Source organism: Xyrauchen texanus, chromosome 19 (assembly GCF_025860055.1).
Source record: "Xyrauchen texanus isolate HMW12.3.18 chromosome 19, RBS_HiC_50CHRs, whole genome shotgun sequence".
In the NCBI taxonomy this organism is placed as follows: domain Eukaryota; kingdom Metazoa; phylum Chordata; class Actinopteri; order Cypriniformes; family Catostomidae; genus Xyrauchen; species Xyrauchen texanus.
This window is the reverse complement of record NC_068294.1, coordinates 31773337-31798649: the sequence shown is the minus strand read 5'-3', so window position 1 is coordinate 31798649 and position 25313 is coordinate 31773337. Positions and strand designations below refer to the sequence as shown.

The window sequence follows — 25313 nt, the reverse complement described above, 5'->3', positions numbered from 1 at the left end:
ACATTACAACACCACATGACTTACTGGAACCTTATATAGAGGAACAGCACAGCCTGAGGTACATAAAATGTATGTGAGAAAAAAAAAAGAAAAAACAAAACACACACACACACACACACAAAAAACATAAGTAGGTCTATAAGGACAGTTGATGTTACAGTATGTTGTCCCTGGCCCTTCAAATTAATTGTTTGAAAGCCCCAAGTGAAAAGTTTTGTAGAAAAAATTATGCCTTAGCATCTAAAACATTTAAATTGCTTTAAAAGCTTTAAAAGCCTTTTTGAAATTGAGGGACTACCTGGAATATTTGTACTTTTTAAAAACAAATTTGTCACATGCACCACAGGCCCACTACAATGAATTAATGATATCAGAAAACTGTTTAAAAGATTGATTAAAACGAGAAACCACCACAACAAAAAAAAATCTTGCTCAGTTAGAGCATCAAATAAAATACACTCTCGCTCATACAAATATATATATACACTTTAACCTTAAATCTTGATGGCAAATAAATTAATAACAAATAGTTGTCCATTATTAAATACCCATTAACATTCAATGTACTCTATATTTCAATCAACTCAAACTTAAAACTGTAGTAAACATCAAGGACATGCATAATTTTATCCAGGCATGACAAAACTGCTTTTTTATTTTATATTTATGGCTATACAGTTATTATTATTCTATGAGGATAAACATTATACAACATGTAACCATAAGTAACAGTACATGTCTGCACATGAAAATTCCCTAGTTATAGAGGCCTGTGATTTAAAATATAGTCTATGTCATCAGCATCATGCAACTAGGCAGCAAACCTAATGAATTTCTATTCCAGACCACTCACTGTTTTCTGGCTATGGCTATCAAAGGCAACATATGCTTTCACAGTGTACAGTGCTAGAATTTTTCAGAGCTTGGTTCAGTCTTCCAGAGCTTGTTTATATTGACTGTCAAGCTGACTTTAAGACCAGTAAACTACAGCCCCACATGGATGTTTAGAGCACAGTCTACAAGCAAATGTCTTCTTAAGTCCTTATTATCAACCACTCTCACAAACCCTCTGCTGTATGGGGAATGTTAACAATGACATATCACAGCAAATGCTCTGGGTTGGAGAAGCACCATCTAATGAGGTCATCTGGTAGTTATAATGTTTTATTATTCCTTTTGCCTTTGAACAGTGCAGCTTAATTCTCCTTCCCGGCATATACAAGTCTTAAAGAAAATGGCAAAGTATTCCTAGCAAATGTAAAATTCCAGTCAGCACAATGCCGTCATTGTTTTGGCATAGCACAAACATTCATTTTATGATTATCATACCATCTGATTTTCATTCAGTCCTTTCTCACAGAAAATCCACATCTATGGTCCAGAGAGAGGTTTCAGGAAATCATAAATTTCTTGTTTTAAACAAAACTCCCTCGACACTCCAGAAAAATTACCTTTAAATATTCCCTTGTCTCTTTTGTTTGACACCTCCTGGAATGGGACTTGGGATGCATTTAAGAATAGTACACAAATTATTGCCAAACTTGACAGTGAAAGTCCCATGAAAAATAGCACAAAGAAGAAAGGGAGGGAACGGTTGCATGAAGGCGAGAGGCATTAATTTAATTTTAAGCTTATGGGAGATTCTTCCATGCTCCCAGCGCTCAGCCACCCACTGTAAAGTTACACCACCATTCCTCTGACACAGGCTCATTACCATCTCACCCTTCATCAGGAAAATGACTACCTTGCACAGATGGATCATTATACCATGTTGTAGGGAATACCTTACTGGGAATAACTGTGTATAGATCATAAGCAATAAAGGCTCCTGATGGCTTTTTTGTTCTCAAGTATGAAGATTGGCTTCCTTGTCAAAATAGAAATTAAACGCATAATGAAATGCGGAGCCATAAAAAAAAAAAAAGTCATGAATCCAAATGATTGATTAATTGCATGACATTTGGCAGCATGGGTGTGATAACATTGTCTGAAGACTTCTTAATCTGATGTTAAATACAGAGGGAAAGCCTATTTAGAGCCCAGGAGTCACATGGTCACCTCACACTGTTTTTCATTCTTACTGAAATAATTAGCACTTGACTTGATTGACTTTGATCAGTACGGAAGATCAGATGAGTATTATGGGAATGGAATCACTCCAACATTATCTTGATGTTGTATACTTCAATCGAATTTTGATGCAACTCAGTCTCCATTTTCCATGGCTTCCCTTTTGATTTAAATATTCTGTGCCGAATCTGTGGTTGGAAACTCATCTAAATTGTGGTTTGACAGAATTACATCAAGGGCTATAGTGTGCTTTTAAGAGTACAAAAAGTAGATGGCTCACATTGATGTGTCTATTTGCATTTCAACACTGATTCATAATGAGGTGGACAAGGACTGGTTAGAAAAGTGTGGCATGTAAAAATCATACAAATTCTTAGCTCACCCTTTGAGAAAAAAAAAAAAAACTTAAATCAGCCTAAGATGGTTTGCTAGTCTTAGCTGATCTCCTACCCTGGTCAGGCTGGGCTGCATTCCCCAAAAGCATCACAAGCTTAAGTTGATTGTAGAGATCATTGGTGCCAATGACTTCTACGATCTACTTAGGCTTATGAGTCTTTTGGGAAATGCTGCCCTGGTCGGATTTAGATGGGCTTTGTGCACTTGTAAGCTAGTCAAGTTTGGACACCAGCGTAATGAATAGTTAGCTGAAGACTAACTTGGCCTGGTTAGCAAACCATATGGACCTGCTTAAAGACAAGCAAACCATATTAGGTTGGTATATTAATAAATTTATTTTTTTCAGCAGGGAATTCTTCTTTTCATATTTCTAATAACCTGATAAAATATCAATTTTTTTCATTTTAAAAACAAAATATCTTATTTCTCAGTTGAAGAAGTTTGAAGTTTCCATATCAGAAAAATAGAATTCCTTCAGATCCAGACTCTGCTCTAAATATGACTTGCTTCAGAAGAAAATTAGGTGAAGTTTTCTCCAGAAGTTCCTCTGAGAGCCATAAGAACAAAGAAACATGAGATCATTATTAAAAAGCTCAATATATGAACTAAATGACCCCTCAGTGCCTGCCTTCTTCTCCATACAGCACAATCAGCAGATTATCTCTACCTGAATAACTCAGGATTCTTTCATTTCCCATCACAAATTTCACAATAATGGTATAAAACCAGATTACGTTTGATGCTTCTATGTTATGCTAAAGGTGGTTGTTGTATCATGTAACGTGAAATGCAATAACCAAGCAACAGCAAAAAGCAAATCATTTGAATCCTAATGGCTGGTGTTGCATTATATAATATCGAGCTTTCTCCAGGCAGAGCTTTCAAAAAATTAAGAGGTTAAGCTATGTAGTCTAGAGGCTAATGCATGGAAAAAGCCTTTGGACCTAGCTGAACTAAATCCAGCGCTCACAATGACACCCCATTAACGGGATGGAGGACACCAGGAATGCCTAAATCTGAATGCTGAGCATATTTTCAGGTGGACAGAAGTCAAGCGCCTTGGACTCCTGGGTACCTGCACTCTGCCACCTCCACTGATTTGACAAATGATTCTATATCAAAGGGCTGCACACAGATTTGACTTAATTGATTGGACAGCATGCAGTGAAATCCCTGATTGGTTTAACTAAGAGAGGAGGGAACGTGCCATAGTTTTAGAAAGAGCCAAGCACTATGTGTTGACAAGGGATGGGGGTGGGGGGGATTAGTTCCTGCCTTTTTTAAGTATGACTGATTAACATTAAAATGTGTTTGAAAATGAGACAAATTAATCTTGTTCTGAAGCAATAAATCATCCAATCCGAGCGCATTTACAGCTGTAATTCCAAAGGTTAGTATTCCTTTCATCTCTTCATTAGTAGGGTCAACCACAGCCAGAGGACCTTTTGAGGGGTATGTCTATAAATGTGGTACACTGTGCACAGACCCCACTTTAATATGGCAATAAAGAAATCCACATCTCTGCCAATTAAAGACACCACATTAACACAGCTTTTGTAATTGCGATCTGAGAATACAGCCAAGACCAGGGCCAACCCTGAAGAAAAAGAAACAGCAGAGCTGGTCACTAGCATATGTTATGTTTTAGATCCTGGTGTGCTGATGTCTCCAGCATTTCTTAGCTAGCAATCCAGCAAGACTTCTTCGGTCACCCAGCTTCACCAAAGTTTTGCTGGTGAACAGAATAGCTATGCAGGTCTAGCTGGAAACAACAAAGTATAGGTATGCTATGACAGCAAAATTAGCATGTGACTTTGACAGTACACGTACCTGTGTTAATCATACAAAACAAACAGGCCATCAGATGAGTCAAACAAGCTATAAATATCTTAAATACAGATCCATGTACACACAACCTGCTGCATGGCAAACTGCAAGAGGCCGGCAGCGCGGTGTACCTTTTCTCTGTTTGACATGAACATGCGGTGCTAGCTTGTGACAGGCTCAGCGTAGCCCCACACCTAGAGGTCACAACTGACATTTCAGATTGTGATTTTTCTATTTCTGCTACATTTTTGTCTGCTTATGTCCACCAAAGCTTCCCCAGGCACCATCCTGGGACCACGGTGTGGGTTCAGGCATTTTACTGCTTGTCTTCCAGGATCATACCCACTCCCTTCTGAATGGTATACAGTATTTGCGAGTGCAGTCCCCTAACGCAGAGCATGCTGCCTTGAGTTTTACATGCCACAAAGCTTAATTGACACATGACTAGCCTGTTGTTGAAACATGGGAAGGGGGGTGCTTATTCACCAACAGTTCTCCCAAGTTCAAAACAACAACTCTCGAATGTGGAGGAGTGCGTAGTCATGAGTGTGAATTTCAAAGAGAGGAAACCGACAGGATGTGACATGATGGAGAGCACAATGACATTGTGTGGCTGCATCCAAAAGCTAAGGCAAATGCCTTGCTGACTTCACAGGCACCACTTTGCATGTGAAGGCACCTTGGAAGGAGCTTTCTAATGCAGAAGGCTGTGTGTCTGTTTGTACAGCGAGGTATGTTAGTTGCACCATGCCTGGATGATGGCTTGTGCCAGGGTTCTGCATGCATCACACGCAGGGAGGGAAGAGTCAAATTCTGCTCTCCATCTGCCATCTGCTTTGCGATCTCAACAGGGAGGCTTCTGTTATATAGTGCCTCAGCATTCCACAGAACTGCTTGGGTTAATTCAATCGTTTGATGAATAGAGTTTAAATACCTGCAGAATATCAGACTGGGTCATCCATAGAATCTCCAGAAGTAGACGTGCCTGCTCTAATGTCATACAAATTATCACTTCCCTCAAGTCAGGGCCACTTCATCAACATTAAGCGCTGAGGTGTGCCATCCTTCACGTTCTAAAAGGAAGTCTGAAATTGGGACTCTCTCCACTTTCACTATTGACCTATTGTGCATAACACTGCCTGCAATGAATTACTGCTGAGCGGACAAAGCGCATAATGTAAGATATTATTGGGGAATTTAACAATGCTCAGGCCTCAGGGACTCTCACCATGTAATGTATGGTCTTTGGAGTACAATTGCTATGGAAACAAGAAGCCCTGGGTGACCAAGTTACCCACCCACACGGACAGCCGTTAATCATCTTCACTCCAGTCCTGGCACAGCAGAATTTGGCCAATGTGTCAAGCAGCAATTATGTATACTTATTGCTCTCACCACCCCCCTCTGCTTTGCGCTCTCATTCTCGTTTTCTTTCTGACTTCATTCTTTTTCTCTCTCCCGCTATCCTTCTCTTCTCCTCTCCTCTGCTTTCTATATAATCACTGGGCTTTTAAAAGCTCTCTGTTCATTAACTCCCTTTCATTGTGAATGCATACAATACCAGCAAAAGAAATAGGAATGGCCTTAGTGCCACACAGTATGACATTCCTATTTTAGAATATCCAACCATTTAGCTATTATACTTTCATTTTGTGCTTTATTAGTCCACTTTTCCATTGTTTTCTTTGCATACTGGTTTGTGCAGATCACACATGCTAATGTTAGGTGACGAGACAGATTATGTTCTGCTGGACCAAGGGAAAAGGTAGCGCCTTCGACAAATTGGTGGCATCCCTTCATTACCTTCATTCAGATTAGCTGATTCAAGGAGAGCTGACATCAACATGCGAATTGCAACACTCCCTGTATTTCAAGGACAAAATACACCAGCAGGTGAGTCTGAACACATCAGCACTGTGTACAATGTGTTATTAGTGATGATCTCGACAGGAGTGAACTGCACAGGTTTCTGTGCAGGACAGGTCAGCAATTAGAGCCCTGTTGTGTGCCAAGAGGCTCAGGACAAATCTGATTGCATTTTCATATGTCTTAAAATGAGCACCAGTGTGATTTTGTAAAGTGCAGGTTGACATACAAAGTTTGCAGCTTTTCTCTTTCAGCATCAAGTCACATTAGATGGCAAGCAGTATATCAGAGTTCGCACACTTAATATTGCTGAGTTTGACCACTTGCTGAGAGGCTGTCAGATGTGCGATGTCTGCCTTTCACTGACTTTTTGCAAAGTCTTTACTCTTGACCTGGCCAGTCAACCAGAAAAGGACATGAGCACATTGGCACATTTGGGGTTAGTGGACTGACAATAGTGTGAGGCTTTGCAATATAACACATTATTGCATTTCTCACATAGGCCAGGCAAAAAGCAGAGGCAAAGTACTCAAAAGCTGAGGTAGATGGCTTTCAAGTATGACATGTATTTTTCTTTTTGTTTGTCCACAAAAATAACACAGCTGATTCTTGTCAGTGTTTTGTTAAATCCTCAGCCAAAATGCATGAAATCACAAATAATTCTACATTTTGTAGCAATAGTATGGTTTAATTCAGGGCCTTGTTTCCAATCACAGATAAGGCACAATACAAATGAAATACTGTATATACTGTCATGCCTCCTTGCTCTGGTTCATGACAGTGTCAAGAAAAAACTAAAACAAAACAACAACATTTTGAAGTACTTCAAGGAATAGTTCACTTATCATGCTTTACTCATTCTAGTGTCATTCCAAACCTGTGTAAGTGTTAGCCTCAGTGAGCATTTACTTTCACTGTATGGATGAAAATTAATGGTGACTGAGATTAGCATATTGCCCTTTATCTCCTTTTGTGTTCCATGGAAGAAAAACACTTTACAATAAGGTTCCATTTGTTAACATTAGTTAACATGAACTAGCAATAAACAATACTTTTACAGCATTTATTAATGTTCAATTCAACATATACATAGTAATACATTTAAAAAAATAAAAAGTGAAAATTAAAATGAGTTAATGCACTATGAACTAAATAGAACTTACAATGAACAATTGTATTTTTATTAACTAACATTACAGAATATAGACAGAATATATATATATATATATATATATATATATATATATATATATATATATATATATATATATTTATTTTTTTTGGGAAGAACTATCATTTTAACCTTTATTTGTGTTTTGGTCAAAATTGCAGTGAGGCACTTACAATGGAAGTGAAGGTGTCCAATGTTTGGAGGGTTTAAAGGCAGAAATGTGAAGCTTATTATTGTATAAAAGCTCTTAAATTAATTCTTCTGTTAAAACCTATGTATTATTTGAGCTGTAAAGTTGTTTAAATTGAAATATTTACAGTCATTTTGGGTTTTAGTTTTTGTTGACATTACATCGTCATGGCAAAGAAGTTGTAAAATTGGCAATAACTTTACATAGTAAGTGATTACTCAAACTAAAATATTGCTTACACACACATTGCTTAGGTCTTGTGGATATACATTTGAAATAGTTGAGTATTTTAATGTTCACGGATTGGCACCATTAACTTCTATTGTAAGTGCCTCAGTTTAACCCAGATTTGAGCTTTTTTTAAAGAAAAGGAGGGGCAAGTCAAAATAAATCTTTGTGGTAATCAATATTATGCCACAAATGTTGTTGAGCTTAACTTTATTGAACCCAGAATATTCCTTTAAACATTCAGGAGCATCCCGATCCTTTTTATGAGCACACATATGTGGATGTGTGCTTGCTCAAACAAAGTCATCTGACAAGTGCACACACACACAAAGTTCATTTGATTCATGACAGTCTGCTATAATTAATAATATCTCATTGTTTATATTTATGTTTCAGGAAGTAATAAGGACAAATGTGACAAAAATACACTGGTTATTATATTTATGTGTGTCAAAGGGAATTTCTCTGTGTGAAACAAATGTGTTCATTGCATCTTACTAATTGAGACCTTTCCAACGATATAACACATTGCTATCTCATCTTTTTTTTATGTTTTTAGCAACTCTGAATACAATTGTTGTGATAACAAATCTGCAAATTATGAGAACAAAACAGCTTTTGTTTGACAGCAAAATAAAAAGCATTATTTAAGAATTGGTAGGATCAGTTATATGCATTGTAAAGTCTAGGGGCCAGATTCACAAAAAAGTTCTTAAATAAAAAAAAGAAAAAGAAAAAAAGAAACTTAACTGAAAGGATAAATTATATTTTAACCATGAACTTTCAACTATTTTAACAATAATAAATGAAATGTCTCCCCACATCATCTTGATGGGGGATTTTAATATCCACTTTGATTAAACTGAAAATTTATCTACAAGGGATTTTAAAGCAACACTGGCTGTTTTGGGATGACCCAATATATTGGATTCTCAACTCATTCAAAGGGACATACACTTGATTTAGTTTGTTGTGCAGGCATTACTCCATCTAATATTCACTCGTCTGAATTGCCGGTTTCTGATCACAAGGTTGTCTTGTTCAACGCTACATTGACACTTAGAAAATTAAAAGTGAATAGAATAATGTCATACCGTAACATTAGACATATAAAGAATGATGATTTCATGGAATTAATTACCTCATACCCAAGCCCTGCTGCCACTTCTGTGCCCTCGGTCTTAGTAGGCTACTACAATGACTGCTTATCTACAGCACTTGATGCACTAGCCCCTATAAAAACTAGGTCTGTTTCCTTTGCCCATACTGCTCCATGGTACACACCAGAGCTACGTCAGCTCAAGGCTAAAGGGCGACGTCTCGAGAGGCTCAGCAACAGGACAGGACTTAGTTCACAAACAAATGTATACTGAACATATTCTCCACTATAAAGATATGCTGAATACAGCTAAGAATATCTACTACGCGAATAGTATCAGTGCGGGTGAAGGGAAAACAAGGAAACTTTTCTCAACAGTGAAAAGGTTACTGAAACCTCCGGATTCAAATATCAATAACCTCTCTGGTGATTACTGCTCTGCTTTTCTTAAATTTTTTGACACAAAAATCTCAAAAATCCATCAACAACTGGCCGTGGCGAATATCACACCGGCTGCATTGCCAGCAGCATTTGTGATAAATTTAGCCCCACCTGCTGTTTTTAGTAACTTCAGTCTTCCAACTGAGGAGTCTATTTTTGAGCTCATCACTAAATCAAATTCTTCGACATGCCACCTGGACCCCATCCCCACCTCCCTTGTGAAGACCTGTTTACCTGCCTTAGCACCACTGATAACGAATCGGTTACTAACGTAACCTCGGTTTTCTCTAGATGAGGGAACGAGTATTGCGTAAGCTAGCTTACGCTACAGGAAAGATTCATCTTTTCTGAGATATTGAAGCCAAAAAATTATCCTTAATTTTGTATCCATTGTCAACGCAGTGCGGCAGCTGCAGACCTTGAGCAGGCTAGCTAGCGAGCTCATTGGTTGCTCTGCGGCAACTGCTGCAGCCTATAGACGAGCTTGGGCGAACTCGCATCCAATGAGAGGCGTCTGCGCGCTCACTGCATCAAAGCCCGCCAAAAAGGGCGTGACTAGAGTGCATATAAGCGTAGTTCGTAGGCTGGAACCCTGGTTTTCATTGAATGAAGTGAAAAATCGCTCGTGGCGCGAGCACGGCCGGTTACGCAATACTCGTTCCCTCATCTAGAGAGAACCGAGGTTACGTTAGTAACCGATTCATTCTCTTACGAGAGGTTCTCTCGTATTGCGTAAGCTAGCTTACGCTCACGGGAACCCTTTGTCAACGCCGTCGCGCCAAGCATCCACTGCATGAGCCCCAGGGATTAAGGGGACCGGGAGCCCTTGTGAGTGGGGAATTAATATTTGGCCGGCAAGAGTGCGGCCCAGTGTGTGTGTAGTACATAAGCACATAGACAGAGCGGCGGTGACGGTCTGTGTGGACTGTGTCCCATTAATGCAGCTCACCAAGGGAGCTGTAGCGTATTAAACCGCTAGCAGTTTAGCCTGCAGAGCGGGTACTTCCAGATTGTAAAATCTGACAAAGGTGGAGGAGGAAGCCCAGCCCGCTGCCACACATATGTCGTGAATGGAAATCCCGCTGGACCATGCCCACGAGGAGGCCATGCCTCTAGTGGAGTGAGCCTTAATGCCTAGTGGGCATGGTAGGTCTTTTGACGCGTACGCGGCAGCAATAGCGTCCACTATCCATCTGGACAGTGTCTGTTTCGAGGCGGCGAGACCTTTGGTGCGCCCTTCGAATGAAACGAAAATCTGCTCGGAGCTTCTGAAAGATGCGGAGCGCGCAGTATACAATCTCAGTGCTCTGACTGGGCAAAGGAGATTGGCGTCGCGTTCGCTATCAGATGCTGGTAGCGCCGACAAGGAAATGATCTGTGCTCTGAAAGGAGTACCGACCACCTTGGGGACGTAGCCGTGTCTAGGCTTTAAAATGACCTTGGAGTCACTTGGTCCAAACTCAAGACACGCAGCGCTGACAGATAGCGCGTGAAGGTCTCCCACCCGTTTAACTGATGATAGGGCAGTTAGAAAAATGGTTTTAAGTGAGAGGTGTTTCACATCCACGGATTGAAGCGGTTCGAAAGGGGGGGCTTTCATAGCTTCGAGAACTATAGAAAGGTCCCAGATAGGAACCGATGGGGGGGCGCGGAGGGTTCATCCTTCTAGCTCCCCTGAGGAAGCGGATGACCAGCTCGTTTTTACCCTGTGACTGGCCGTGCAGGGGTTCAGCGAACGCCGCGACGGCCGCCACGTACAATTTGAGCGTGGATGGGGATCTGCCCTTATCCAGCAGCTCTTGTAAAAACATGAGCAGCGGCGACACCCCACATGTCCGTGGGTCCAGGTCTCTGTCGGTGCACCATTTTGAAAACACAGACCATTTTGACTCATAGAGTCTTCTCGTGGAGGGGGCTCTAGCGTGTATGATGGTGTTTATTACTCCTTCTGGCAAAGCGACGGGTAGTCGTTGATCACCCACGCGTGTAGCGCCCAGCGCTCTGGGTGGGGATGCCAGATCGTTCCGCGAGCTTGCGAGAGGAGATCTGCTCTCACTGGGATGGGCCACGCGCTGTCAGTGACAGCTGCGTAAGCTCCGGGAACCATGTTTGATTCTGCGCGGCTGGGCTATGAGGAGCACCGAGTGGCGCGTTTCCTGATCCTCTGCATTACCTGTGGCAATAGCGAGACGGGAGGGAAAGCGTAAAGCGGGCGGTTGGGCCAGTCCTGGACCAGTGCGTCCTCACTTTCGAGAAAAATATTGGGCAGTGAGAGTTCTCTTCTGGCGCAAAGAGGTCTATCTCTGCTCTGCCGAATATGCGCCATAACGTCTGGACTGTTTGAGCGTGCAGGGACCATTCCCTGGGGAATATTGTCTCTGGACAGTCTGTCTGGGCCGTCGTTCAGGTGGCCTGGCACGTGCGTCGCCCTCAGCGAGCGCAGGTGGCGCTGGGACCAACTCAGTATGCGTTTCGTCAGATGGAAGAGGTTCCTGGATCTGCCCCAACCCGTGTTGGACGCGTCTGTCGAGATGACTTTTCGGCGAGATACAGCTCCCATCATCACTCCCCGCTGATACCACTTGGCCACTGTCCAGGGCTGCAGAGCTGAAGTACAGGTCTGAGTCACTCTGATTGGCTGGCGGCCTGTGGCCCAAGCCCGGCGAGACGCGCGGGTGTTTAGCCAATGCTGAAGCGGGCGCATGCGCAGTAAACCCAGTTGAAGTACTGCTGCGGCTGAGGCCATGTAGCCTAGCACTCTCTGAAACTTCTTCAGAGGTGTGAGGCTGTTCATCTGAAATGACGCGGCTAGTCGCTGCACACGCGCGCGCTGTGTAGATAAGCGAGCCGTCATTGCCACTGAGTCTAGTTCTATTCCAAGGAAGGAAATTGTCTGACTGGGCTGTAGTGAGCTCTTGGTCCAATTGACTGCAAGGCCCAAACTGTTCAGATGACTGAGGAGAACTGTCCTGTGAGACAGAAGCTCCGTATGTGATTGTGCCAAAATCAGCCAATCGTCCAAATAGTTCAGAATTCGCAAACCCTGACTCCGCTAGGGGTGCGGCGCCAGCGTCCATGCACTTCGTGAAAGTACGGGTGCTAAGGACAGGCCGAGCGGAAGGACGGTGTATTGATAAACCTGGCCGTCGGCGAATCTCAAGAATGGCCTGTGACGGGATTTATCTGAATCTGAAAGTAGGCATCTTTCAGATCGAGAGAAATAAACCAGTCCCCTGGCGCACATGCGCGAGGAGTTTGCTGGTTGTAAGCATTTTGAGCGGTCTTTTTGCAAGCGCTTTGTTCAAAACCCTGAGATCTAATATTGGTCTGAGGCCGCCGTCTTTCTTGGGGACAAGAAAATATCGGCTGTAAAACCCCGACTTCGCTCAGGGAGGCGGCACTCTCTCTATGGGCCTTTTGCACAGAAGGTTTGCTATTTCTGAGCGAAGCATGCGCTGCTTCCGTGTTCACAGTAGTTTCGAGCGGCTCTGAAGCGAGGAGGACGGCGATCAAACTGTAGCAAATAGCCCTGTTTTATTGTGCTTAACACCCATTCGGATATCCCTGGAATATCTTCCCACGCTTTGAAGCGTAATGTTAGAAGGTGAGTGGCCAAATCGCTCTGATTGCCGCACACAGCCGCTGAACAGAATGTGTGAGCGTGCTTACTGTGCTTATGCTGGACTGCTCGCAGACAGCATGGACAGGCTGTTCTGTGAGTGACTTCCGATTGAGGTGAATGGGGAAAGAGTCACGTCTGTTAAGTGATCACGCAAGCATAGTCACAGGCACGGGACTTACATACAGAGAAGTGTTTGCTGGCCGTGTGACAGAGCGGGCAGAGAATGGGCGCGCGCTGCGTATTCGTGAGCGCATTTATTGACTCTAACACTCGAGTGGTTCGTAACCGCTTTTGAGTGTGCTCTGATGGGGACACGGAACGTGTAATGCTTGTGTGTAGAGGTGAACACTGGATTGTGGGCACATTTTCTACACATAAGGCTGGTCGTATGACAGAGCGGCCAGAGAATGGGCACACGCACGGATTCGTGGGTGCGTTTATTAACCCTAACACTCGAGCGGTTCGTAACCGCTTTATGTGAGTGTGCCGTGATAGGGCCACGGGATGTGTAATGCTTGTGTGTAGGGGTGAACACTGGATTGTGGGCACATTTTCTACACATAAGACATGTTTGCTCTCTGGTATGGACACGTGTGGCTTTTTGGACCTCTGAAAACCGGTCAATGATACCACTCACCGTAGAGCCGAAGAGACCGGATGGAGAGAGCGGTGCGTTGAGGAACGTAGAGCGCTCTGCTTCTCCAATGTCGGCTAGTGTTAGCCACAGATGTCTCTCGGCCACAGTCAGCGCGGCCATGCACTTCCCTATAGCTTGGGCTGCAGCTTTGGTAGCGCGGAGGGCGAGGTCCGTAGCACTCCGTATGTCTGCAACCGCCTCTGGATACCTGCTTTCCTCATCCCACTCCCGCAGAAGGTCCGCTTGGAGGATCTGTAGGACGGCCATAGAGTGGCCGGCGGCGGAATAGGCGCAGCCAACACAGGCGGAAGTTGTTCTGCAGTCCTTAGACGGGAGCAGTGGTTTAGACCGCCATCTCGCGGAGGGCGGGCAAAGGTGTGCTGCTACCGCATCCTCGACCGGAGGGATGGAAGCGTAGCCCTTCTCAGTGGCGCCGTCCACCGAAGCAAGAGAGGTGGAGACGTGGGATCGGACCCTGGCCGAGAAAGGCGCGTTCCATGATTTGGAAAGCTCGGCGTGGAGTTCCGGCAGGAAGGAGCGGCCCGGGTAGCGGGTGCTGCTGGCGGCGGCTCTGTAGAAAGCAGCCGTCAAGTCTGTTGGGTGCCTGCTCAAGGGGTGGTGACCACTTGAGCCCGAGGCGGTCGACGGCCTGTGTGAGGAGGCGTGTTAGTTCCCCTTCGACTCCGGCGCGGGTCCTGCTGGATTCCTGGGCTGAGGAGGAGGCGTGTGAGCCTGACCACTCCTCGCTGTCTGAAGCCATGATGGAACAGCCCTTATCCTCCGCTTCTTCCTCCGAGATGGCAGCAGAGCAGATGCTCGGCGGCAACTGCGCATCCTGGGTGGGTGGGGAGGGTGAAGGCGATGCTCGAGGGATGGGCTCCGGCGAGGCAATCGCTTCTACCACTGTTTCCGGCAACCTTTGAGAGCGGCGTTTTTTTCTGCGCGGCTGAACGGAAGGCGGCGCGGCGGCTTCTGTCCTGAGCGCTTCGAGTCGAGCCCGCAGGGTCGACATCGGCAGCTCCTCGCAGAGAACGCATCCGCCTTCGGCGAGGGCGAGCTCTGCATGCCCCAGTCCCAGGCAGAGAGCGCAGATGATGTGGCGGTCTCCGGTGCTGAGAGGAGCGCGGCATGAGGCGCAAGTGAAGCGAGGCATCTTAAAAAAGACGCTCGTACTCTTTTGTGAAGTTCTTTAAGAACTAGCTTGCTTTTAAAAAGGATACGTCGCCGGATGGCATAGCTCGCAGGACGGCTGAAGGTGGCGAAGATGGCCGGCTTCTTCGAGCACTGTCCACGCTTGCTTGATGCCCCTCGAACGACGACGCGGCTTCCGGTTCAGTGATGCGAAGAGCTTCGCTGAAGAGATGAAAATCAGGGTTCCAGCCTACGAACTACGCTTATATGCACTCTAGTCACGCCCTTTTTGGCGGGCTTTGATGCAGTGAGCACGCGGACGCCTCTCATTGGATGTGAATTCGCCCAAGCTCGTCTATAGGCTATAGCAGTTGCTGGAGAGCAACCAATGAGCTTGCTAGCTAGCCCGCTCAAGGTCTGCAGCTGCCGCACTGCGTTGACAATGGATACAAAATTAAGGATAATTTTTTGGCTTCAATATCTCAGAAAAGATGAATCTTTCCCGTAGCGTAAGCTAGCTTATGCAATACGAGAGAACCTCTCGTAAGAGAACCTCCATTATCAAATCATCTTTGTCAACTGGCATAGTTCCTGCATCACTAAAAGCTGCGATAGTTAGACCCACATTGAAAAAACCAGGATAATCTTAATAATTATCGTCCTATATCAAACCTGCCCTTCATCTCCAAAATACTCGAGAGAGCGGTTGCAATCCAACTCCAGACATACCTTCATGAGAATAATCTTCTGGAACAATTTCAATCTGGGTTTCGTTCACGTCACAGTACCGAGACAGCCCTTGTCAAGATCACTAATGATCTTCTCCGTGCAGCTGATGCTGGCCTACTATCCATTCTTATTCTCCTAGACCTCAGTGCCGCCTTCGACACAATATCCCACCAACTGTTGCTTGAGCGGCTTGAAAGTATAGGAGTTTGTGGTACTGCCCTTAAGTGGTTTGCGCACTATCTGACAGCCCAGACATATTGTGTCAAAATTGAAGATCATCAGTCAGAGAGCTCAGTACTCCAACATGGAGATGACACACAGCTTTATGTATCTACTAAGCCCACTGCCACACTTTCTCTAAACACCCTCAATACCTGTATCCACGATATCTAGGCATGGATGACTACAAATTATCTACAACTTAATAATAAAAAAACTGAGCTATTGCTCATTGGCACTCCAACCACACTCTTAAAATCCAACCTCTCATTAGTTTCCATCGGGGAGGATGTCATACCAGTTTCAAAACAGGTAAAGAGCCTTGGAGTTATTTTGGACAGTACCCTTTCATTTTCCAACCACATCAATAATGTCTGTCGGACGGCTTATTTTCACCTCAGAACAGGGTTTCCGTTGTCCGGTAATTACCGGACATTGGCCGGTAAAAAAATTAAATGTCCGACAAAATTAAATCTCTCCGGTCAAATTGTCCGATTAAAATTGCCTAATAATCCCGTCCCCCTAACACAATCTGAATTTGAGAATAAGCCTAAAATGTATAAAGCAAAAATACACCGATCTCTTGCTATGTTATAAAGGAACAGGCTCTATCGTTTGAAAGTTATGAAACAACATCGCATGCTGCATTTCAAATAAAGCGCACGCCTAAAACGGCTGCAATATAGACCTAAACAACGAACGATTGAGTGAGACGTTTCAAATATGGCCAGGCCCAGGCAGACTAGCTTTAAAAGCTTTTTTCAGAGGCCAGACGATGGTGAATCAAGAATATCTCATTATAGATAGATCAGTTCTAATCCGCGCATTCGAGCAGTTTTTTCTCTATCATCAAAACTGAATAGCCTATGTTCATCAGTGCATGGTTACAGTCTATATCAAGCAGGGACACGTTTGTGTGCATTTTATTTTGTGATTTCACCGGAATTAATAGAGAGTCTCCGCAACGGCGATAGATTGAAACGCGCGTCCTAGTGAAGATTGCGCAACTCGCGCAGCGCGTCGTCCATGCAACTGATAGCAGCGGACACGAGCGCTCAGCTTGATTTCAAAAACAACAGATTTTAGCGCTAGATCTCTTATTTAATAACGGACTAAATGAATGATCTGCTAGTTAACTGGAGATGTTTTATTTATTTGTATTAGGCACATCCGTGCCTCAATGTTTCAAAAAGTGAATGTGTGTGAAACCACAGTAAAAAACAATTGGCGTTGATTGACGCCAATCGGACGTTCATGTTTTTTTTTTCATCTATTTGAAAGTTAAGCTAATAATAATATGTTGCATTCTATACGGCCTGTCATTTTTTAAGTTACATAGACTGCCTCCAGTTTTCCTCAACTTGACTAATTAAGAGGCTATATATTTCACCGGCATATCATCAAAATGTCCGTAAAACGAAACCACTGCTGGTCACTTTGACCGGCACCATTTTTTTCTAGCGGAAACTCTGCCTCAGAAACATCTCCAGACTGCGTCCCTCACTTTTGCAACACTCCACTGAAGTTCTTGTCAATACCTTGGTGACCTCTCGGATCGACTATTGCAATGTGATCCTGCAAGGAATCTCCAATAAATTACTTCACCGGCTCCAACTTCTCCAAAACTCAGCTGCACGCATTATTACCCGTACCAAATCTATTGATTATGTCACACCCCTGTTGATTCAACTGCACTGGCTCCCCATATCACAACGAATCAACTTTAAAGTCTTGTTAATGACATTCAAGGCTCTGCACAACCTCGCCCCCTCGTATATCACAGAACTACTTCAGATTTACATACCCAAGCGCCCACTCCGTTCATCATCAGCAGGATTATTGGTAACCCCAGACATCAGACTGTCCACAATGGGAGCAAGGGCCTTCTCCCATGCGGCACCAAAACTCTGGAATTCTCTTCCCCATCATATCCGTGCCATAGACTCCATTTCGCAGTTCAAAACCACTCTTAAAACTCATCTTTTCAAGTCAGCCTATAAACTTTAAGAACCTCCACTTTTCCTCCATCAGCATTAGCCTCTTGGATGTTTTCTTTTTTAATTTATTTTATTATAATTTTCGTTCTTTTTATAGCTAATATTATTTTTTTATTTCAATTTTTTGTTGTAAGGTGACCTTGGGTGGTTTTAAAGGTGCCTAAAATTAAATGTATTATTATTATTATAAGAAGATTGTAAGAACATTCCTAAGTGCAATTCAGAATTTTTTTTAAGAAGTTCTCAAATATTTTCTTAAGAAATTTTTTTCTTATAAAAAGACAGGCTTTGACATTGTCTGATCATACTAGCCTGTTCATGGAGTTGCCTTGTCTAATAGTCAAATAACAAATTAAATCTATGAACCGTTTTTAGTAGCAAGCACCTCGCGATGTTTTGTTTTATGTAAAGTGTGTGAGATGTTTTAGTTTAACAACACTAACTGTCATAGGAGAATTTACTTGCTTTTTACTTTACTTTGATACATTTTAATTTTACATAGAGGAAAAGAAAAGAAACAAAAACTTCAGGAGACAATAGGTTCTTCTTGAGGACATGAATGCAAGGAAAAAGTTCTCCTTAGGAAGCTTGATAATTATTACACATCGGAAAGTACAAGGCGGGTAAATGGGAAAAGGTGGCAGAGGCTGTCATTGCTGTGGCCAACTCCGATAGGGATGTGGATGGGGGATGAAATAGAAAGACTCAGCTTTCTAATTCTATAATTATTATGCTTCTATGAACTCTAAAGATCGTGGAGAGAGACCGCTATGCAGCGCATCCTTTTAAATTAGCATGATTGGTCACCACATGAAGGGGAATACAAAATATTTGTAACTTTTTTTTAAGATTGAAATTAAGAAGAAAATGGTAATTAAGAAGAATTTTCTCATTCTCAAATCGTATGATGTATCCGGCCCCAGATTATAAGCTTTAAAATTACAATTATTTGTTTACATCAACCATGTGGTTATTAATTAATTAATTTATTACATAATGACTATTAATTTATATTATTTTCTGTAGGGAGTGCCCCCCACTAGCCCAGTATAAACTCAGTTCAATAAAGCCTTCTATCAATAGAAAAATAAAATAAAAAAAATAGTAAAAAAAAAAATAATATATATATATATATATATATATATATATATATATATATATATATATATATATATATATATATATATGTGTGTGTGTGTGTGTGTGTGTGTAAAATATGTAAAAAACACTGTTATTTTTTTAATTACTAAAAAGAAGTTGATAAAAAGATCTAATGGGATAATATATGCATTATGAGAGAGTTGTTAAACAGTCTTAGAGGGCCGATTATTTTTGACCAGGAACACAAACGTAAATAACACAAGAGTTAATGCTATACAAACAAAAACAAAACATGTCTTGAATATTCACAGGAAAAAGATCATGTCCCAGAGAAAAATGTTCATTGATATATGATCACCAGTTATGTGTTATGTACAGAGATTTGCAACAATGTAAAGATTTTATTGCATAATGAAAACACAATAGAAAGACAGTGACTTACCTTATGGGGGCACATGGCTGGGACAACAGGAGATGTTTTATCTGGGGTCTGATTCTGGTTCTACAAGAAAAACAAATCATTATGTGTTAGTTATTTAAGTTAGAGAGAGAGAGAAAAAAAACTGTTGCATTCAAATGTATTGGCTATAAATTGCATGTGCTTTGTAATAAGGGAGAACAAAGTGTCCTGTTATGTGCACTTATTCAGAAGCCAATTGAGTGAATAAAGGTTAAGATCATCAATCTCTGGTAGTGGAGTGCACTGCCAACAGAAGGCTACAGAAAACCTCTTCATGCAGGCCTATTCCTATGTCCACAGGCATAGCACAGGCTGCATTACATATGTACAGGATCTTAAACAGGATTCATTAGCCAGTTAACATATTGTAAATATGCAGCTACATCAGACTGATACATGAAAAGCAACACTAAAAAGGTTGCATGTAGGTAAGTCAACAAGCAACAACAGATGGTCCTGCTGTTTGTGATTATGCATGATGAAAGGCCTCTACACACTGACAAAGGTAGTGCAGAGGAAAATGACCATCTTGAAGTGACCTCACATATGAGGGACAATAACCAGTCAAGCCTTCACAATGGGGGACAAACTTCTCTCCCTAATACTTCTGGGATGCTCGGTTGATTCCAAGCAGATGCTGCCGGTCTTTGTTTGAGTATATCCAGTTATCTTATCTTTGTAGGACTAATGCTCTCTGACACTATTAATGGCTTCCTTATGGTATCACCAAGAGAGATGAAACCTTGAGCGATCTAAACTTCAACATCTATATTTCATCAGTACTTAAAGGAGTTAGCTTCGCCTATGTAGTAACCTTACTTCACACCCACTGTCTAGTAAAAGACAAACACTGCATGGTCACCCCTAGGCATCTGAGAAAATAGAAAGGGGTTTGGTCTCATCCTGCAAAGACAAGACTTTTTCCAAAAACATGGGCTATATAATCATATTCATTTTTGCGCTGTTGACCAATTACGGAATCGCTCCACTCTTCTTCAGCCTGGTTTTTGTGCTCCTAGAGACTTTAATGAGCTTGTTTTAAACAATACATGATATGGTAACCTGAGCAGCGCTGGCATGGTAAGTCAAGTGGAGGGAGACTAATAAAGCACACAGTTTCCTGGTTTCAAGGGCAGCTCAGAGGACATGTTTATTCAGGAGAGCCGCTGACAGCATCGTTCACGTTTACCTGTGTCTGCTCTACTATGGTAAATCGAAACATCTTTTCAGCTCTCCATTATGAAGAGTTGGATTTGAAATGTATTTTGTAACATGGTTTTATAAGTGCGGTGTCGTCCTTGGCATGTTAATCTCTAATAACCCCTCTACAGTGGTTCTTACCACTGATGCAGGTAATGGAACAAAACATAATAAGGTTATATTCAGTTGAATGCATTGTATTCATCCAGCTGTTTTTCAATTTGTAGAATAAGGTGCAAGCAATATCAGGTTTGATTCCCAGGAAACACAAATGTATAAATGCAAACATTACACAGCTGTTTAGCCTTTAAAATATGTTTAAATATGCAGAAATATTATTTATATTTGAGCCCACCAAACAATATTGTCACTTCCTCAAATATATATTAATTTAAATGTTTTTAATAATAATAAACTATTTTATTTAATAAATAAAAACATGTCTGGGTTCAATTCAAGTTAAGCTCATTTGACAGCATTTGTGGCATAAAGTTGATTACCTAAAAAAAAAAAAAGTTTACTCTTCCCTTGTTTAATTAAAAAAAGCTACATTTGTGGTTAAAATAATCCAGTACATTTACAATACAATAGACCATTCCAGTACAATAGAAGATAATGGTGCTAGTCCATAAATGTAAAAATGCATTATTTCAAAAATACATATACATGTTTTCTACTGTATGCATTAACATGATCATAATGTGAAAAATCAGGGATTTACCTGCATTTCAGCATTTACCAAATCGTTCATCGTTAAAGGCTACCAGTTATGCCATCATGACAACATTGTAATATTGGATATCACTTTAAACAGATAATGTTAGGAAGTTATTTAATCACATTAAAATCATGCTAACAGACATCATTTTTATGTCTTGTGGCTATATTTTGGAAAGATTGTGTATTTTAATGTACTGACCATAATCATTTAATTGGTGACTACTGTAACTACACTTTTTGCTTTGTTTTTAAATAAAAGTGCAAAGATTTTAAATATATTTTGTGGCAATCAACAATATATTATAAATGCTGCTGATTGAGCTTAACTTACTAAAATGTCTTAATCCGAAACATTCCAATAGAGTCAACAAGAAATTTTTGATGCAACCATTCATTGAACATAGTTTTAGTCGGAGGGACCTCAGTAATAGTACAGTGAACAAAATCTCTCTGAAAATATTGCATTTGTGTTAATTCTTTATTTCCTGTTTAATGTGTTTCTCAACCACGATTCATTATTTGATATGACAGGTATGGTGTTCGGGGTGTATTAACTTGTCCTGCGTGTTTAAATAATATATGATCCCATTCAAATCTGACATGGACAACAGACACACCCATGCCACTGGGGCTTTATGCATTCGCAGGTACATACACGCACAATTTTCAGGCAGTGTTGACCCAGTGTGTTTAGATGAAATGCCCTTTATATGCTGCGCAGCTAAATTATATATTGCACTGACATCCTAGGCTATTCAAATTCTTCATAACTACACTGGTAAAAGTAGATGACTTGAATAGCCTGTTGTTATTTTGGAGGGCAGTTAACTCCCTAAAATAACTGTGGATGAGTCGCTCTTTAAAAAATATCTACTGGTATCTCCCAACCTTCTCAATTCTCTTCATAGTTTATGTTATTTTATGTGATCTTGTCATGGTTGTGAAATGCATGTCAAATAAACATGATGGAAAATGCCAGATAGAAGGCAAATGTATTATCTCTTCATATTACGTGTTGCATCTCTGCTTCACAGTAGTACAGAGACAAATTAGTTTTTATCGGAAAGCCAAATTGCTAATATTAAACCTCTGTGATGCTCCTCCCCAAAACATGCAGTGGAAGTGATTTCTTCACTTTATTCTGGTGAATTTTCCAGTTTAAACGGTCTTGGAGAGAGAGAAACGAAAAAGAGACACATGCAGAGGGAGAGAGCTAGATAGAGAGAGAGAGAGAGAGAGAGAGAGAGAGAGAGAGAGAGAGAGGAGAGAGAGCTGTAGGCTTGCAAAGAGCTGTAATCTCATTGCCAGCAGTGTTGAGGCTGACTGACGCTCAACATGGCATCGCTATAAAGGGGTGCTCTTTGAAATGACAACCTCCAATAAGTGCATCAAGACACGAAGCTTCTTGCTCCTGGTGTGCTCATTTGCTAAGCAGTGTGAAGCCCCTTCTTTTAGACTGGTCTTCAGTGCTGGAAAAAGTCTCAATTAGACTTCTGTAATGAGACAGAGGTAGAGTCGGGTATGCTGAGACTGAGTTTTTTGGAGTGGTGCCCAACTGGTTTTGCCTCAAACCCAGATTCAATTTGACATCATGTCACCACCTTACACAGTACCAAATGTAGTTATCATAGAAAAGTAAACAAACATTTCCTTATATCAAACTCTGAATATTAAAGGTAAAGTGTGCATTGTTTTGCCACTAGTGGCACCAAACGGAATTGCAAAAATAATACATTTTCAAACAGGTTTCACAATGCCCCATTTTTGCAAACAAACATACATTTGAAAGGGTGAAATCTGAACGCTAAATATGGTGGCCGCTGTCTCAACTTTTCAGTTAAAAGAACCAATTGCCTTTTTGATGAAGTCATCACAATGCTCAATATGGCAGCTGAAGGAATGGAAGTCTCGCCTTTTGCATGATTTGAGCGGAAGAAGCACGATTTATGATAATATTGTTGTCTGATTTCATTGAACGACATGAGGGTGAGTAAAGTTTGATGGAATTATCATTTTTGGGTGAAATATACCATTAAGCAAAAGTCTCCATTTGGTCTCCAGTTAATCTTAAAGATATATAATGTTTGATTTTGCTTTCTTATAGAAAAGTATGGACAACCAAAACAAGAAGCACAACAGGTATACATAGATACTGTTTCTCTGTGTAATAATAAAAAAAACTGTTTTGCTCAAAAGTACACAGTGCTGTGGGCAACCTAATAGCCAGAATCTAATTTGGAATGATCTTTCTTTTTTATTTATGGTTGCTAACAGAGATAAACCAAATTTTGTCACATACACCCAACTAGGTAAACAAATATGGTGATGCAAACGCTCTCACTCTCTCTCACTCTCTCTCTCTCTCTCTCTCTCTCTCTCTCTCACACACACACACACACACACACACACACACACACACACACACACACACACACACACACACACACACACACAAGCACACATGTTGGTGAGGCTATCCTTATGAGGACTCTCCATAGACATAATGATTTTTATACTGTACGAACTATAGAATCTATCCTCTAACCCTAACCCTCACGAAAAACTTTCAGCATTTTTACCTTTTTCCAAAAAACATAAATTAGTATGTTTCTTAAGCAATTTGAATTATGATGACACTATATCATCATAAACCACATTTATAGCATAATACCCTTGTAATTACCAGTTTGTAACCTAATGTCCTAGTAAACTACCCAACCCCACCCCCCACCCCCACACACACACGCACAGAATCTTATCCTTATGTATCCTTATGCCATAATGGGCTTGATGTGTCTAAAAAGGATTAGTTGCATTAAAATCAAATTTTATTCTCTAGCTGAGCAAAACAAAGCAGTTCATAGCAAACATGTTCATTTATTACTCCTTCGCAGATGTTTAAATACAATGCATGAATATTTCATCACCAGTAATCTAGTCTTGTTGTGCATGTGCATACATTTATTATGAAATCTAAAGAAAATGACAGGGATACAATGTTCATTGTATATGCAACTTCACTGACAAATGAGCTAATCAATTTCCCCTGCTTTCTATTTGATAAGAACACTATATCGATGGTGCTGTCAACAGAGTTCCTAAAAGAACCTACAAATAATTCTGTTTACCTCATGAGATAAAAAAAGCCTTGGGCTGAGAATTGGCAGGAGCGAGCACCAGAGTACTTTTCACCTTAAAAGCAATCTTAAAGTGAGGGTCTGACGTTGTCACATTAACTTGTCTACTCCGATACACACCAGGTGGGGCAGACTCATCGTGATCTCAGATGACTACCATTTAAACTCACAAACAAGAGCACTATTCACCCAAGGCAAAATAAGGCCCTGGGTTTTTTTTGGCAGCCTGGTACACTGAGGATGCTTTGGCCCAGTAACATTCTCCTCACACACTGGGAGACTTTGTACTTGTTACTTCCTGGCTGACACTCAAGAGCACTGAACATTAAATAAGTCACACAACCATCACACGCTCTTGATATTTTGTCTTCGATTATGACATTTTTGTATTTATTTGCTGTTGTTGAAAACCAAAAAAGAATGAGAAAAATAAGGAAACAACAACAAGACTGCATTTCCCTCGGTGGATTAAAAAAGGTCTGTATTTCAAGGATTATCAGATGCTTTTAATCATGTGACTTCTATGTTTTTGATCTTTCTGCACACACACACACACACACACACACACACACACACACACACACACACACACACACACGCACGCAAATGATGAAAACCTTCTAGATCTAAGCAGCAGTGGCACAATATCATGTGAGAAGAGAGTGATGACAGCTGAGTAAAATAAAATGCATAGAAACTGCCTAGTTTACAATTAAACAGTCACAGTACCACGTTTGTGCATGCTGCAGTTGTCAGATGTATCTTATTTAATGCTATAATGCTTATGCATACAATATGTCTGCCTTTGGGGAGGGTTGGGTGAGTTATTCCTCACATCTGAACATGCGTACATCCCTTTGCACAGTTACAAACAGCAGTATGTCAAATGAGAAAAATTCAGTACTCATGAAACAGTAGGCAAAAAAATAACCAAATGACCAACTGCATTTACTGAGATTCTGAAGTATGCAACCACTGGACACTTTGCTATATCCCGTAAAGCCACATAAGCTGGGGAGCTGTCCGATTTAAAAAGTTGAAAAATAAATTGTGAGCCGAGTTGCTCTTTTCA

General features: G+C 41.4%; 1 protein-coding gene across 1 annotated transcript in view; it reads right to left on the bottom strand.

Annotated features, from left to right (window-relative positions):
• The window catches only part of LOC127659674 (protocadherin-11 X-linked-like), a 233583-nt gene that overhangs the window by 108879 nt on the left and 99391 nt on the right, over positions 1-25313 (bottom strand). Inside the window, exon 4 of the mRNA XM_052149596.1 lies at positions 19167-19226. Coding sequence (XP_052005556.1) covers positions 19167-19226 — 60 coding nt within the window. The remainder of the gene's footprint in view (positions 1-19166; positions 19227-25313) is intronic.